General features: G+C 33.7%; 1 protein-coding gene and 1 pseudogene across 3 annotated transcripts; both read right to left on the bottom strand.

Annotated features, from left to right (window-relative positions):
- Positions 1–2,976: 2,976 nt before the first annotated feature.
- LOC145606090 (uncharacterized) lies at positions 2,977–13,201 on the bottom strand. 2 transcript variants are annotated; one of them, XM_081662148.1, is made up of 11 exons: positions 12,736–13,201; positions 9,767–10,116; positions 9,600–9,683; positions 8,258–8,502; positions 7,026–7,234; positions 5,272–5,612; positions 4,928–5,185; positions 4,421–4,730; positions 3,661–3,758; positions 3,532–3,581; positions 2,977–3,233 (listed from the first exon to the last, which is right to left on the bottom strand). In XM_081662148.1, exons 4-11 carry the CDS (start codon positions 8,490–8,492, stop codon positions 3,202–3,204), a joined length of 1,533 nt encoding a protein of 510 aa, XP_081518274.1. In that variant the 5' UTR covers positions 8,493–8,502; positions 9,600–9,683; positions 9,767–10,116; positions 12,736–13,201; the 3' UTR covers positions 2,977–3,201. The 2 variants fall into 2 exon arrangements, with proteins under 2 accessions (XP_081518274.1, XP_081518275.1); XM_081662149.1 differs by lacking the exon at positions 3,661–3,758.
- A 1,938-nt stretch (positions 13,202–15,139) lies between these two features.
- LOC145605069 (root phototropism protein 3-like) lies at positions 15,140–18,228 on the bottom strand (annotated as a pseudogene). The gene is made up of 5 exons (XR_014104999.1): positions 18,023–18,228; positions 17,700–17,939; positions 17,529–17,601; positions 15,713–16,845; positions 15,140–15,570 (listed from the first exon to the last, which is right to left on the bottom strand). The product of XR_014104999.1 is annotated as a root phototropism protein 3-like (transcript).
- Positions 18,229–18,420: the final 192 nt, after the last annotated feature.

Here is an 18,420-nt window from a genome sequence, read left to right as displayed (position 1 = left end):
TGAAAATTAGAGCTTGTTCTCTTACGTTGAAATTCAGTTCAGCTCAGCTCAGGTCAATTTAGTTCCTAATTTCCTTCTCTTGTAAAATACTCCTTCCGTTTTTAAATACTTGCTCCATTTCTCCTAAATGCGCGGAGTTTTAGGAGAAATTGGAGAAAGTAATAAAATATGGAGGTAGTAGGGTTGGTGGAAGAATAAAAAATGTAGAAAGCAAAAGTAGTGGAGAGAGACTGTATATTGGGTCCACTAGGTGAGAGAAATTAATTAAATATTGTAAAAGCTTACCAAATAAGGAAATGGAGCAAGTATTTAAAAACGACCGCAAATGGAAAGTGGAGCAAGTATTTAAAAATGGAAGGAGTATTCAGTTCAGTTCAGTTCAGTTCAGCTCAGTTCAGTTCAGTTTAGTTCAGTTCAATTCAGTTCAGCTGAGTTCAGTCAATGAGAACAGGCTCATAGTATAAGAGTACTTGATATATTGTATTCATAAATCATAATAATTGATTACACATTTTATAAAACCACAACATAACAAAACTATGTAACTATTATTGATGTCAAAACAATTAGCTAATAAGTAATACCGATAACTTGGGAAACCGCGCGCATCGCCCGCGGGTCCACAACTAGTTATACGAAATATGCCATACAAGTGCAACTATAATACCAGGGGCGTAGCCAGGATTTTTAAGCTAGGGGGGTCGGTGGTTGAATCAATATATAAATATTGTATATGGCTTAATATTATAACAAATTTTTTGCTGAATCGCAATTTATGAGTTTTCATATTAAAAAAAAATGTCAATAATAGCTTACTTGTTAAAATTATTGGCAATTTATTTTCTTATGTATAAAATCAGTGTAAATTCACTGGTTGACTATCAACCACTCACTTTAAAATTAAGAGCTTCTTATTTTATGATTATACCAATCATATTATCCAAAAAAAAAAGGTGATCTATAGACAAATTATTACTAAACAATTGGATAAAATTATCCGATTGAATACATGTAGAAGATTGAAGAGATAATTCACTTATGGAAGAGTTGAAGAAGTTTAGTATAGAATTTGGCAAAAAAAAAAAAAAAAAAAGAGAGGAAAAAATAAAATGTACTCGTAAAAAAAATAATAATAGAACGTAGAAGATTGAAGATAATTTACTTATGGAGGAGTTGAAGAAGTTTAGTATAGAATTTTGGCAAAAAAAAGAGGAAAAAAAATTGTAAAAAAAAAAAATAAATGCACACTAAGAAGAATCGAACCTTGGACCTAAAGAGGATATTGTAAGCCCACTCACCATTGAGCCACTAGAATTTTAACAAGAAGGATATGAAATGATGAACATGGGCAAATTTTAAGATGCACCATGGTGCACCTATTTCTAGGTGCACCACGCCTATACTTTTGAACAATCAGTAAAAAAATCTGAACAATTACAAATTTTGAACATGTAGTAAAAACATCTGAACATCGCAAATTTTGAACATTTAGTTAAAAAATCTGAACAATAGCAATGCATCATGCCTATACTTTTGAACATTTAGTAAAAGAAATTTGAACAATCAAGAATTTTGAACATTTAGTTAAAAAATCTGAACATCACAATTTTGAACATTTCGTAAAAAAATATGAACAATCGCAATGCACCACGCCTATAATTTTGAACTTTTAGTAAAAAAATATGAACAATCAAGAATTTTGAACATTTAGTAAAAAAAATCTGAACAATCACAAATTTTAAATTATTACGAGCCAGACAAATTTTGAACTGACTTGTAATAATTCAATAGTTTTGTAATATAAACTGAACATTTAATGTATACAAAATGAACATTTCTTGATAAAATATGAACATAAAAATTGCATGTTTATGTTCAATTTTTGTGACGTGTTCATAATCTTTTTACTAAAATGTTCATTTTCATTTTTTGTAAAATGTTCAATTTTTTTTACTAAATGTTTAAAAATATAGTTGTGGTGCACCTATTTCTAGGTGCACCATGGTGCACATAATACTAATTGCAAAAAAACCTGTAGGGGCCAGTTTACAAAATTAAGGGCCGCGTTTGGGCTACAGGGGCCGGGCCTCTGCCAGACCCCTTGTAGCTCCGCCCCTAATATTAATACCAGTATTTACTTTAATAAGCTCCGCCCCTAATATTAATACCAGTATTTACTTTAATAAATACATAGTAATAATTTCCTTGAAGGATCAACTTTGAGATATCGTCAGCAATTGGATATGAATGGACCATGAGAAAACGGAGAGTTCCATTATCTTAGGCTTTTAGTTAAGAGGGGTCTATAACAGTTACTATCATTTATCAAGTATATTATTTTCTTCCTGTCAAAAAAAAAAAAAAAAAATATTATTTTCTTTTAGGAAAAACATTAATAGCTTAGGTTGGTACACGAGAATGAAAATAGCTTAGGCGGGGATAGCTAGAACATCAGAATATATATATGCACCATAAAGACGTTCTTGCAGGCATCTATCACAACCTTAAACTGTCCAAAATCTTACTACACTCATTTCAATGCCAAGCTCTTTGATTTTGGGCTGTCGAAGGTTGGACCTACTGGTGATCATCTATTCATCCATATATTTCAGCAAGCATAACAGTAAACTTAGGTTACAATGTACTCTTCATCCTGTGATCAATTCTTAATAGAAAAGCTTCCATGTGTTTGGTTCAATGGGAAATTCTCCAACGACTAATAAAAAAAGATTGTTAATGGCAGGGAGAAATGGAAGCTCCGAGTAACAGAATATACCCCTATTTCCACGTACATTGCAACAGCAGCTAAGCATGCACATTGCAGACATCCATGATCCTAATCCCCAAGACATGAATAAATCATGACAAGGTTCACAGCTTTTACAGAAGGTCAAATGCTTTGATCAAACATGTATAATCTTCACCAATATATCCTAAATAATACAAGTACATTTTTTTTTTAGCAAAAAAGGGAAATATATACTTCATATAAAATCAATCAAGTAGATCTAAGCCTCCTTGACAAAAGACAGTTAGGCACGTACAGCATATAGAGCATGAAGCTCTAATAAAAGTTCAAAAGATGCTGAATAAAAGTTGCACTAATACAGCAGTTGATTACAGTATGTAATTTAGGAACCTATAGGCCATAACTTGGCATAATTACAGTTAGATAAAGAGAGCAGGAGGCGGGAGCAAAGGCTACACAATCTCTTCTTCAGGAACTTCAGGCACTGCACGCATGAAAAGGCATAGTAATAATAGTAACACAAGATGCCACTGCACAAATTATTACAGAAAAAATAGACCAAAGAGCAATAGAGCATAGATATAATAGTGCATTAAACTAGCACATACTAATTAACCAATCTTATAAACAATTTACATAACCCTGGGTAAACAAGTATTTACTCACCACTCAGTGGCAACATTCATATCCTTTCCCTTTTTTACACCCCCAGACTACAAAGACACTAGACACAGACAGAACAAGAACAAACAGTGGATAAGAAAAAGTTAAAACCTACTCACCATGAGAAAGAACCGGAGATACGCCCTTTAAATCTGCATAGAATAGGTGCCTAACAGTAGAGGTAAAAAATAAATATTAAAATCAGTCAACTATGACACTTTAAAAAAAAATCAAATTATGTTACATACCCATTATGGAAGCAGAAGCACAAACAGCGAAACATGTTAATGTAAAAGTCGGGAAAAATATTTGCAAGATCTGACTCGATCTTTTCATCTGAAAATGTCTACAAAAAGAAAGAAAAAAGTAAATCATAGAATAACAAAAGCTAATTAAAACAAGAGGTGTAGATTTCGAGACTGGGATTTATACTTCAATTACAAAAAGTTAAGACATTTTGTTGCTTAGGTAATGAAAGCTAAGACACTGTTGCTTAAGGTAATGAAAGCTAAAAGCTCCAATTTTTATGAATAATAACTTGCAGCTAAAGAAATAACCAGCTCAATTGTACTTGATGAATGTGGCATATGGAGGGTGGGATAATTTTGTACTCTCCAACAAAACAAGATAAAGTGCATCCACAATTTCATATTTAAATACAATCACTACTAGCTAATTTGGAGCCTAATCAGGCTCATGACTAATGAGTACTTAATAGTAAGAAGGAAGGGCTGGGTTCATACATCAGTATAGATGACAATTGAGACATAGTTTTAAGCATATAAAAGAAGACTCGAGATTCTTATTAGTTATGCTCATTTGATTGCACCTGTAAATATATAGAATATCACTTTTAAGACTGTATGACTATTCCTTGATTTAACCCCACATGACGTATAATCATTTATCATGTAATTCCCTATGCAATGTTCAATTTCAATCTACCATTTCATAACTTCAAAGCTAATAAAAAGATAATGAATAAAAAAGTTAAAACAAAATTCAAACCTTATAACCTCGAGCAGCCTTGTATTCGTACTCATTAATATGGGTATAAACAGCACATAAATACCGTACAATATCTACATTTTGTTTGTACGCTTTGGTCTTTTTGCGCTTAGAAGCCTCCATTAATACTGAGTGATACACACCACTAAGGTCATTCTTCCATGTCTTGAAATAACTCAAAGCACGAAGTGTTGAATAAAAAGGTGTAGTTGTTCGCTTAACTAAGTTCCTTAGTTTAAATGTAAAATCTATCTTTTCCGCCACATTCCAGAAGTAAGGATGGTCAATTAAGAATTCCAGAGGAACGGACCTGTTGATACAAAAGTAACAAATTATAAAAAATTAAAAAAATAAAGAAAAATCTCAAACTTACATAAAGAAAAAATAAAGTCTTCTTTTCAGTTAACAGCAAACTATAATTTACAAATATAAAGTATAATAGAATAAGATGTATAGACCCCAAGATATAGTGATACATAAGTGGAAAACTGAAAATTAAATACTTACGCATTAAACTCAGCAATCAGTTTGAAAAAATGTTTCAACTGATATGGGAGAAAGAATAGATCGCTTTGGTGAGGAAAAGGAAGTTTGATCACAGTTTGCATTAAATCTACCAATCCTTTCAAGTCTTCTTGTTGTTTCACCTTTTTCATAGATGGAACGATTCGACCCTCTGATTTTGACGTGACAAACGCATTGAACACCAAATCGCCACAAGATTCACCTTTTACAAATAGGTGCATAAGCCCCCGAGTCACGTCTCTATACATATTATAAACAACAGATTGTCAGTGAACAGTTATATCTAAAAACTAATAAAAACACAATATAACCTAAAAAAAAATCACCTGAATATTTTCCAAAACATATCTTTGATTGATTCCCACCAAGATTCTTGTGATTGAGGGGCAATCTTATGCAATTCACGCCTAAAAAAACACTCAATACTGCACACATCTTCACTAGAAAGCAGCATGAGGCTACCTTTCAATGTCTTGAAGCCTTGATCAATCTTCAAAAGATTGTCATGAGTAAGACACAAAGAAACAAGCTCTTGAATGTTATCTATATGCGACGGCTCAGCTACAATGAATGATTTTTTGACTTTTGCAGTGTTATTAATCATTGTAGATCCCATAAAAGAAATTCCATCAAGGTCCTCCATCGTAACAGACATAGTCAGCTCAAACTGCAAATAAAATAGAAGTCAACTTTATACTAAGTTTGATGCCAAATATTGTAATTAATGCTGAATGTAAAGGTAAATTTGCTGTAGTAATTCTGTAAGAGAATGTGTAGCTATGTCAATTTGTCAATTAGACTATGAAAGTCAGATCTGAAAAAATAAAAAAAAAGGATGATGGGTATGAAACAGGACTAGAAGTCTGAGTGCGCCCTGAAGTCCTGTATACTATAATGTGAGTTATGATAACTGCTAATTTGTACTAAACATTATTTAGTAGCTTATTTGTGCTCTGTTTTTATTTTATTCAATCTGTACAGTAGCTTTTTGTATCACCATTCAACTATAAACTTATAATTTATGCAGTAGCTATAAGCCTAAAATCCAAACTATTATTCACTATATAAGTTATGCAGCAGCTATAAGCCTATAATTCACTTACACAGTACTGACAGTAGTTATTATTTAGCTTTTATATAATAATTTAGTTACTCTTATACAGTAGCTATAATTCCTTGATTATTCATCTTGGGTTTATTTCTTTTGCTTACAGATTTCACTTGATTGAACTCTATATAATGTCCGGACATACATCCTTGGAATCAGACACTATGGGATCAACTAAGGAAGCATTCAACACCAGATCCTACTAACAAGAATAATTTGACACGTCAAAAAGAAACCAAGGGAGGAGCATATTGTGCAAAACAACACTTGCTTAAGAAATGTAGGTCAGAGTGAAAACATGAACCGTTATTGTTGGGGGAATTCTACGTGGTGACCCTGTGTCTGGGACTATGGGGAATTATATGTGGTGACCTTGTCACCATTTGAATTCTCCATTCTAACTCTTATAAAGTTAAGAATTTTCCTCCAACATGACCAACTAAAGATTTCCGCTGCTAAGTTTTAATTTGTAACCTTAGAACGCAAACTGAAAGACGCAAATAACAGGTAGTGTAGTTAGTTTGGGAACAAAATAACCAAATCTCCTTGTTTTTTGCACTAGAAAACATCTCATTTTTCATACCAATAATACTTTCTTAATTTAGGGTAATAGGGGTCTTTGTGTCTCTTGAAGAATCGTTTTGACGTCAAAATTGTAAAAAATGACCAAGTCTTGTTTTACGTGTTAAGAAACAACTCAGTTCGCGTGCTAGAGTTTCAATATCAAACATGACAGGAAAAAAACCGTTTGTTGGTCACATTGAAAAACAATTCCAAACTTTCGGGCTACAATGGAGAGTTCAAGTAGTGACAAGGCCACCACAAAAAAAGTTTCCCAATATATAGGGCCCACAAAGGGTTTCGCTTTTTTTATTGGCTCATTGTTAATGAAGCTCTTACAAACATATTTTTTTATGTTCTAACAAGTTTAATTTTCCTAAACAAATAGATTGATAAATAACAGGATCTTACCTCCGGCGGTTCTCTTTCTTTGACCAAATTTGATCCACTTCCCTTGTCTTCTTTCTTTTCTTCCAAAACCTTTCTATCCGACTCATCTGCTACCTCCACAGCTTTCTTGACCATTGAAAGTTGCTTTCCTTTGCTCATTTCTTCTTCCTCGGCTTTCCTCTTTGATTCCGCAGTGATTCTCACATCCTCCTCCGCCAAAAGCTCTTTTGCTATTTTTATAATCACAAACTAAACAAGATTAGTAATCAAGAAATTTTTTGATATTGTTCACATAAATTGTATAAAAAAAAACGCTACATAAATCCAGAGGCGGGACTTAATAATCGATTCAGTTTTGGGTCGAATTAAACACATCAATTTACTTCAATTAATTTGAATTCAATACATTAGTGATTGATTTAATTCTAGATCGTATAACTTGAAATCAGTTGTATTTGAAGTACTTAAAAGCACATGACAATGTCATCTTGTATAGATGCATAATGGAGCATGGTGATAATTTAAAGAATCAATCATGAGGTAAGGGTTGTTCATGCTCACTAAGATTCTAGTCAATTTCAGACAGATATGAGATGGACTAGTGACTACACATCAATACTTCTATGATTCTATCATATGTAATAATGTCTTAAATTAGAGTGAAAATGTAGGTTATAAATATTCACTGTAACTTCAAGTAGACCATCCTATTCCTATAAGGCCATAATTTAGTAATCCTATGGTCATTTGATTTAAATTTAGGCGGGAAATTTCCTCTAAACTTCTAGTAGTCAATTTTATTTTTACCGATTTCCATTTACCCCATTATTGTGTGTTCATGTAAAATTAGCCTATTAGAGTGAAACTTTTAGCTTGGAATTTTCCCTTTTTGTTATAGTTTTACACTATTACAGATTAAATCAAAGAAAGAAAGGGCACTTTGCAAATAATAAAATATTCAATTTTCGGCTCTAATTTCTCAAAGTCTAAAGTCCTAACCAAAGAAATATCATATTAGTTTATCCTTTTATTCCTCTAACCCAAACTCACGCTGTACTTCACAAATAGTAAAATCTAAAATCACAAGTCTTGAGTTTTTTTCATTACAATATCAACTTCGAAATTCTCAATTTCAATATTGCTAAATTTCATGAATTATTTAGGTGACAATGTTGGTGAAGTACTTAAATTACAAGTTTACAATAAATAATCAAATTAATTTAATTTTAAGTTTAGCTCATATTAGTTATTACCATGTCTTTCGGCTTCATGTTCAGCTTGTTGATCATCTTGTGCTACTTGTTGAACATCTTCATCTGGTACAGGTACAGTTTCTTCTTCCGGTGCTGCATGTTCTCTTCCAGCTTTCATTCTTGTCTCTGCCTCATTAAGCAAATTTTTCATCCTTTCTTTTTTTTCTTCACTTTCAGCAATAGTATATCCTGCTTTAAAGATACTAATTGCCTTCTGCAGAGATCCAGAGTCCATCAACTTAGTCCTATAAAAAAAATAAATAAATAAATAAACATTAGATCATTTCAAAAAAACTTTAAACTAAATAAACAAAGATAAAGTCTATAGCTGTAAAAATATGCAGGACAAAGGAAAAGGAATTGCTTCCTCTTCTGCTACTGCCTGTTCTAGTGATGATATGGTGATTGATCCTCCTCTGGGAGCTGTTTCTGCTGGCCCTAGTTCAGAGATCAGGGGTAAGGCTACTGCCCCTTTCATCTCTGGCTCTTGTTCTGATATTAGGGGTGAGTCTGCTGCCCCTTTCCTTACTCTCAGAACTGGTCCTCCCAGTGCTGTTGGTAAAGCTGCTGGTATGGGGTGGACTCCTCCTCCCCCTGGTTTTAAAAGAATCCATGTTGATGGCTCTTGGAGACAAATTAACATTGATGCTGGTGGTGCTGTTATTCAGAATGAGGATGGTACTTGGTTCCTTGGTTTCTCTAGTAAGTATAATGCTGTCACCGCTCTTGCTGCTGAGCTGTATGCAGTCAGAGATGCTCTTGCCATGGCTGATTCCTTAGGTTGAGCTTTTCACAGATGCTCTTTCAATCAAAGTCATGTTTGATACGATGAATTATAATGCTCATCACCAACTTGCTGCCACAATTAATGACATAGCTACAAGCATCAAGAAATTTGAGGAGTTCGAGTTATATCACATTCGTAGAGATCTGGCTCATACTCTTGCTGAGGTTGGAAACGATATGGCCATTGGTTATAGAAGCTACTTCTCTCCTCCTGATTGTGTGAAGGGGCTTTATGAGAGAGACTTGGAGCCAGCTGTGGATGCTCCTGATGCTTAATCTTTCTTCCCTGTTCCCTTTCCTTGGATGTCTTATAACTACTGATGGTGTGGGAAGGAATCTTGTGTAATTTGTTTAATTACTCCTTGTTTTATCTTTGGAACTCTAGTACTTGGTGCTTAGCTTGCTGTGATGGGATTACCTTCATCATTTTTCTTTGTAATATTTTCGATGTAAGGATAATCTATTAATATATATCTCCTATTTTGTGTTAAAAAACTATAGCCGTAAAAATAATATTATAATCAAAATTGTAGAAAAGACAAGGAAAGAAATTTACCCGAAGATATAAGCTGTTTCAGGATAAGCAAACAGCTCATTTGTTTCCCACACCTCAGCAACCTCCCAAAATCCTCCCAAAATCCTGGAAAATAAAAACAAATTTCAACTACAACAAGAACAAGTGCAACAATAACAATAAAAAATTAATAACAGTATTAAGCTTACCCTCCATGTTCCCTGTAGCATAATATACCCGCATCCGCAGCTCTAAGAAATGAATCTTAAAACCAGCAGGATATGGTGCAGCAGTCAACTCAAGAACGTCGTCTACTATCTTAGCAGAAAGTAACTTCTCCACCAGGTGCTCTAATCTACTCATGCATTCAGCCGGTAAACCTAACCGAGGAAACTCAGAAGCAAAGGTACTGATAATTGAAGAAAACTGAGCTACCTTTGCATTATCCGTAGAATTATCTTGAAAACATTTTATAATATGTCTGACAGTAAACTTGATAGCATCGATAATCCTATTTTTTTTTTTGTACATTTGAAGCCCCTTTTGGAAACTCATTTTCCTGAAATAAAGGTTCAAATAAAATAAAGGATGAATTTCCGAACAGCGGGTTCGGTCTCGGGAAAAAAAAAGGAACGCAAATACATTAATTAAATAACCAATACATTAGTTCAAATTTCAAATTACAAATGGATTACACTTACATAAAATGGTAAAAAAATTAAATTAAAAAAAAAAAAAACAAAAAACCTACAAAAGAAACCTATCAGTTATCTTCCCTTTTTTATTGACATAAGGTAAACAAAATGCCATTTGTTCCTTTTGAGATATATCACTAGATTCATCGGATAGTATCCCAAAATAATCATCCCCAATATCATCAATGAGAAGTTTAGTGATTTCTTTGGCACAAGAGTTAATGAGGTCCTTTTGAATTAAAGGAGAAGTCATTTGATTATTGCCCTGAGCATTACTAAGAACAACCTTTGCAACATCACACTATTATTTTCTGCAAGCCATGTTAAGAGTGCAATAAAATTACCCCTCCAAGACTCTTCACTTTCATCATGCCCACGACAAATCATACAACAATCATACAATTAATCAACTACACAGTAACACAGTACACACAAATAAAATGGCAATTTAAGACATCAAATTAATTTAACAACGATCATCAATTACAAACCCTAAGAATCTAAGTATTCAATATTTCAATCAATCAATTATAAACACTACAAATTTACAATCTAATTAATTGAATTAACAATTAAGTTTTGAAGTATGTAGAATTATTGTAGACAGTGGCGGAGTCACCCTGAATTATTTATGACCTGTTAAAGTACCAACAAAAAATTCGAATCCAAAAATATTAACAAAAATATATATATCTGACCACCAACTTGATTTCAATCAAACAAATAAGACATAAAAATCCATAATACAAACAAATAGTACTTAAAAAATTCATCTTACAAGTTACAAACCGAAAGTATTACAAATAATATATTACAAGCACATAGTACAATACAATTGTTCACGACGAGTTTTGTGATCTTTGAGGGGAAATTTGAGGTGAAATTTGTGTGGGAGAGGTATGTTGTTCACTAGCATGATGTGGAGTGGAAATTTGTTCATTTGGAGAAGAGTTTTGTTGACTAGAAGGATTACATTTAGTGAAGAAACTAGCAATATTATGCATTTTATTTGAAGTACGCTTCCGCTTCATTCTGAAAATCATTTAATAAATAACAAAAAATTCAGCAATTCAAATATACAATCAATCAAGTATACATATTTTCACTTCATTTGAATACAAATAATACAATCAAATCTAAAACAAATCGACCTATCAAAGTATGAAACAATAAAGTCAATAACCAACTAATCAAGACAACAAAGTACCAATTTTATCAAATAAGTTCAATTCAATTCAAGTATTCAACATTTCGACACCACAAATCCACAATGAATATATATTGAACATTATCATATTCTTATCATATTCTTCACAAACATACGAGATTCTTCATTCATATAACTATTAGAACAAGTTCATTAGAAACAAGCAAATATACTTACAATAGAACAACAGCCATAAACAACTACTAGACATTATATTCTGAATTTCAGCTCTAAATATAACAACCACCAGCCAAAATACAATTACAGTAGAATTTCAGCTCTGAATTATCAGCTCTGATTATTTTAGTTCTGAATTTCAGCTCTGATTTTAAGTTCTGAACTTCAGAACTGAAATTCAGCACTGATTTCAGAACTGAAATATAGCTCTGATTTCAGAACTGAAATTCAGCTTCTGATTTCAGAACTGAAATTCAGCTTCTGATTTCAGTTTTGCATTTCAGCTCGTGAGTCACCCTGAATTTGATGACCTGTAAAAGTACCAAAAAATTTTGAATCCATCATTTCGAAGCTTCGTGGCATCTTATCAAAAACCCGACGAGCTTTCTCTAAAAACCCAAAACTCACATACATGTAAAGCACATTGTTATGAGAAAACCCATCATTTAAAAACCCAAATTTGACAACATGGGCATGAATTTGCTTGCCTTCTAAAATCCAATTATCAATGCGACAAGCTCTAACAAGAGAAGGAAACGTGAAATTGTTAGGCAAAACAGAGTCCTGCAACATTCGTAAGTACAAAATCAAGCATTCCCTATCCAAATAGCATTGCAAATAAGTAAATAACTCCTGATTAAGGTGTTGTATATAGAAGTGTTTTAAAAAAAAAAAAAAAAAAAAAAAGGTGTTGTATATAGAAGCATCTGGTTGGGGCATTTTATCAAACAGTTGGTGGGCATAAACCAAATCACCAGATTCCAACAAAGCACAAAACTTGATAGCTCTACCCATTACATCAAAGTATGAAACAATAAGTTCAATAACCAACTAATCAAGACTACAAAGTACCAATTTTACCAAATAAAGTTCAATTCAATTCAACATTTCAACACCACAATGAACATATTGAACAACCTTGTCAAAGTACTGTCAAGATTATGAAATTATAAAAAACTAAAATCATAATTAATTAAGTAATAACACAATAATGAACAACAAATCAACAATTCAGTTCAATTTAAAATTATACATAATTAAAATTAAAACTAAATAACAAATTAAATAGTCCATAATATAAATTTTAATACAATAATACCTTGCTCAGTTGCTCTGCTTCAATGGTGGTCACTCACTCACTCGGTCACTCCGGTCGGTGGAGGCAGGCGGTGTGGCGGCGCGGCAGGCAGGAGAGTGAGGACTGGTGGTCACAGATCTACAGACTACAGCATTAAGGTGCGCTGGTGCCTGGTTGTCGTCGTAGATGGTGGCTGGTGCTTACTGCGGTAGTGGTACGATGCCTGGTGGTCGCCGATCGAAATGATGTGAGAGAGACAGAGAGGGAGTTAGGGTTGTGTCGCTTGACACTGAGTTTCGTTTGGTTTTGTTCCGTTGTGAGAAGCCGACGAGGCGTCGTCGCCGCGTCGCCGTAGGGTTGCGTGCTTCAAATGTAGTATTGTAGAGTACCTTACTCCGTTACTCGCTGGGCTGCTGGGCAGATGGTGGAGCCGTGGAGAAGCAGTCAGCAACGAATTTGGGTTGTGGAGGATAAGGGATTAATAAGACATGCTCCAAAAGTTTCACAAAAAGATGGGCTAATTTAATAAGCAATGAGCATAGTAAAATAAAAATATATCCCTTAAGGTTGATCTTTGTAGTGCTCAATCACATGCTCACACCTTAAAACAGATTATGAGAACAATCTTACACCTGAATTTGATTATGAGACCGATCTTTGTAGTGCTTAGTCACAAGCTCACACGCTCACATTTTTAGTCTGTTATGAGAACGATCTTACACCTTATCATTGCTGAATTTGATAAGGTGTATGAACATGTCAATCATCAATGAACATTGGTTACATTGTTGTAAACAACTTGCTGAATTGGTTACATTGTTGTATGAACATGTCAATCACCTATATAAGGACTCTGCTATGGTTGGGCTGCTGATTTTATTTGGATTGAATTAGGCATCTCACATACAAGAATGAGACTAAGTTGCTTCAGCATTTTGTGTGGTTCTATAAATTGTCACCTCGTGTATAAAGTTTGGCATGTTTATAAAACTTTGCAGCAACCAGCCTAGGTATATTAGTGGGAAAGAAAATGTTGTTATAAGTTAGTTATATCTGACGGATGCTTTTGAGTAGTTTGAGTTTGAGTAAAGATGGCAACACTATTCATAATATGACTATGTTATTTATTCAGTGTTTAGGAAGGAGTTGGAAAAACAGAGAGGGCTCATTGAAAGATACATGAAGCTGCAAAAACTGAGCAAGCAGAAAAAAATTTAGGTAAATTTAGGGATTATATTCTCACCTTTGCTGTCAAATACTTGTATGGATTGTATGCTCTGCCTACAATTACAATTCCTATATAAGCAGGAAACTAATATTTTTTTAACCTCATGATGAATTGATGTCATCCTTTGCCCTTTTGACTTTCCCAGCTTAATTATTGAATTACCTTTTTTTTTTTTTTTTTGCTCAAATAATAGGAATATTAGGTGGTCATACAATAAAATAAGTTGGGTTGATAGTAATATGTTTGTGCAAGCATTCGTGAAAGCTTAAAAGACTAGCTTTTTCAAGCGATTTTAAGCCAGCGGACGACTAGTTAAAAAAGGGGTTGTGGGAGGGATTAATAAGACATGCTCCAAAAGTTACCACTAGGCTGCACATTGACTAGTTGATTTTTAATGCAAAGATATTTTATTTAACCCTTTTTTTTTCAAAAATTCAACCTGCATCCGGCTCCTCTCTTCTTCCGACTGCCGTAGAATTTTTATCCATCCAAAAAGGGAGTGGTTATGTTATATTGTTATGAGTGTGGAAATTTGAGAAGTTTATGAAAGTTGTTAGTGATAATTTTTGTCATTATCTCATCATACAAGTATCCTAAGTCGATCTATTAATAGTATAATGTTATGTATGCAAAAACATGGAAGAAAAATTAGAATTCCATCTCACAACAATCTTGTTTTTTTTTTTTTTTTTTTTTTTTTTTTTTTTTTTTTTGTGCACACAAGGGGCAAGCCCCAACAACAATCTTGTTGATTAGGCCATATTTTGTTCATCTTTTTATTTCTATTTTTTAATAAGATAAATAAAAAAAAAAAAGGTCTAATAAATGGTTAATACCAACTACACAAATTGAAAAATGTAACTAATTAAATAAGTTATAATAAAGTTTGAGTGAAAATCAAGCAAATATATAAACTACACCTAATAGCCTATAATATTTTACTATATTAGTTGATTTACTTGGCTTATCTTGGTAGTTTGATTACTTGCTTTATTACTTGTTTGTATCGATTAAATTAGTCAACGAAGTATGTATATATATACATATACAATTTAGTAATATAATAGTACTCTAGACTTACTGTTTTTGTTGATCCTGTCTTATATTTATCGCTTATGTTCTGATTAAATTTACTAAGTTACGAATAATGCTTTTTACCAATGCATTAGCACACACACCCTTATTAGACAAAACGTATAAAGTTGAATTATCTCGTTATATTGGTGCTTAAAGACATATCAAAGTACCATAAACAGAAATTTAGCCTTTTTTTCAACTTACAATTTCCTAGCGAGTTTTTTTATATTTACTCTACATAGCTGCACCTTATTCAGCTCATTCTTTAAGCTTTCAACCTCTTGTTTCATAATCTTCATCTGCTTTTGAACCTTAAAGCAATCACTTTGCTTGCTGATAATCATCTGTGCACTTGTTCTTCTACACATCGACCCTTCGTTTACCATTGACTTCACCATGTTCACTTGCTGAAGCAGCATAAATTGCACGTTCATATTCAATGGCAGCCTATCATTCTTTATCGCGTGCTCACGTGCTTCTTGTGATAGCTTATGGTACTCCATGGCTCTGCATACCCCTTCCCTCTCTTCCTCGGACAAGTTTGGGTGTGCCTGCATTTTAAACATAATCGACTCAAATCAACACACATTGCAAATAGGATGCAGTACTCCACACTTGCATAAAGTTAAATACTAGTAAAAAAAAATTGACCATTGAGTCAAACTTAGTAAAATGATCTTATTGAGAGCATACCTTGAGGTATCTATCTATAGCTCTGTAAAGATTGTCGTCAGAGTATCGAACATTCTTTCGGAACAATTCTGCAAGCATTCGAAAATCATCAACAGGAAGAGTCTTGTCTCTTGCTATAAGTGCCAGAAAGCCATCCACTAGCCTTGCAACTACAAAGATCTTCGACGCAGAATTTCTAGAAGCAAGTGAAACATAAGCATCCACTATCTTTGCTATAATGTTAACATCATACAAAGTCTCACTTTCTCCATAATTTTTAACCAAGAGGTCTACTGGTTGGCAGCTCTCCAAGGTTGAGGCGATCCTTTTCTCCAGATTAGACAATAAACTGCCATCGATTTTCATCATCAAACCAAGCTTCAAAAGATGAAGCAAGAAATTGCTAGGTACTGAGTTTTCTTCAACAGGTGTTATCCTAATTAAGCTCTCAACAATCACCCTTCTTACTTGATGGTTTATGCTTTTGTGGGTTGGTATCCGAACCCCAAATGAGATTCACGATAGCCATTTAGCTGTCCAGTAGGCTATGCAGGACCCCAAAACCTCGGGTTTAACTCCTTTCTTCCTAATGGAAGTCATTACTTCAATGAAATGATCAATTCTAAGCAATGAAACATCTTCAAACCGCCAATTCTCTGCTATTTTTTTCTCATATGAAAAATCAGTGTGATTTTCCACCCAAAAATTGAAGCATTGTGATTCATCATTGCCAAGAGAGATTGCGGTTGGATTTGTACAAACTTTCCAAGCAATCGCCTCAGAGCACCTTCTCTGGATCTGCAAATCTCTGGCATATGAAGAAATTGTTTCACAGGTCTTCAGAACTTGGAATGTGTCTTTCCAGGAAGAAAATATTATGAAGCTTAAAAAAGTTTCGGTCCTGGAAATGAGGTTACCAATCTCTAGTTCATCAACCATTTCCAAGAAATTTGCAGCACAGTATAATGGTGCAGCATTATTAGCTGTTAGCTCTACCTTCCAACCATAACAGAACTTCACTATCAGCTCGAATACCTCTGCTCCACCCGGAAGGTTATTCAGAGTTCGAGATGTAAGTTGTTAATGCTCATGCCAGCATTTTTCTTCTCGAACACAATTCTCTTCAGATAGGCACTTCTTGAGATCATAGGAAGCTATATATGAACAAGAACAAAGAAGTAATATGTTAGCCAAGGACGGCAAAGAGCAAGAAGCATGGGATGTAGCCATACTTCTCAAGAATTTAGCAGGATGAGACAATAGCTTAGATAACTAGATTAAACTGTAAAAGGATTGAACTATAAAACTCCATACGAAAACACATCCGTATCACAACCCATAAGACCTAAACAATTCTCTAGGCTTCCCCAAATGCATCCTCCATAAGTTCCCAAATAACTTAATAACACCCTCAAGAATCATGATATGCAAAATAGATATCCCCTGATTAAAAATAAGATGTCTGGTTCTGTTTCTGTTCACTCATATCTAAGTTTATTAGATGGATCTTAGCATTTTCACAAAATCCTGAATCTTCAAAGACTACACACAACATTGTAACTTTATTATAAAAACATTCTGCAGAACATTTTTATAACTACATCCGTGAAATTAACAATGAACCCAAAATCCTTAGAAAACTTCTCATTGTTTCACATTAAAAATCTGTACTTAATAAACAAGATGTATAGAATGTGTATATATATATGACAGCTATGTTACATACAGTCAGTAAGGAATAGAATAAATGAAATATGACTTCATGAGAATAAATTGTGAAAGAAATTTAATTTAAAGGCAGGACTTAGAAAATAAGAAGAGAGGGAAACTTGTATACAATATGCAGGTGGAACTTCCTCTTCTTTCCAATTTGTACAACCAGATCGCTAGGTACTTTTGTCCGAACAAACCTGCAGCCAGAAGTGCTCAGCACAACGAGATAACCAAAAAATTAACAATAGGCAGATATGGAGAACTGAAAGGGGAGAGTTAGGAGGCAAAATTATACCAGTTAGAGTCTTTTCTTTCTATAGCTTCTGCAACCATATTAACTGTAGATGGAACAATCATACAGCGGTTATGCTTATCTGCAGATACAGAACTTCGCCTCCCTAGCATAGCGGCTTTCTCTTGCACAACTGGAAGAGATTTCTTCTTCATTGCAAATTTGTAACTTGCAAGCTATGGTCCAAACTCCAAAATCTTTCTGTGCAGTGACTTGAGGAGAAATAACTTGTAGTCTTGAACACTGTATATATATGTGAATTAATGGCCAAGAATTCTGCACAGAGCAGAACAGATTGAGATATGTGTAATAAATGATTTACTTACTGCAGTTGGGGACCAAGAGAATGTCATTTGGGCTAGCATTATTGTGTTTTCGCATTAAACATCTCCCAAAATGTGATATTAACATCTGCATGACTTTTTAGTAGAATTGATCCAAATGCAAGATATGTGGCTAGATTATATGAGTATGATCTTTAATCTTATACCATATGCTTGTGGTTGTGGTTCGGTGTAATGAATACACTGAAAGAAATGGAAAACGAGTTAGACAAAATAATTGACAAAGCATAAATGAATGGACGATGTATTGAGAATATAGATGATACTGTGTACAGTTTTGGGATCAAATCATCTATGGCAAGGTTGATGATAAGAACAGATAACCAGCAGCTATAATGGCACAACTACTACTAAATTGACATAAGCGAAGAACGACTAGT

This window comes from Chenopodium album, chromosome 22 (assembly GCF_948465745.1).
Source record: "Chenopodium album chromosome 22, dcCheAlbu1.1, whole genome shotgun sequence".
Lineage (NCBI taxonomy): Eukaryota > Viridiplantae > Streptophyta > Magnoliopsida > Caryophyllales > Amaranthaceae > Chenopodium > Chenopodium album.
The sequence above is the reverse complement of the archived record's forward strand: the minus strand, read 5'-3'. Positions and strand labels throughout refer to the sequence as shown.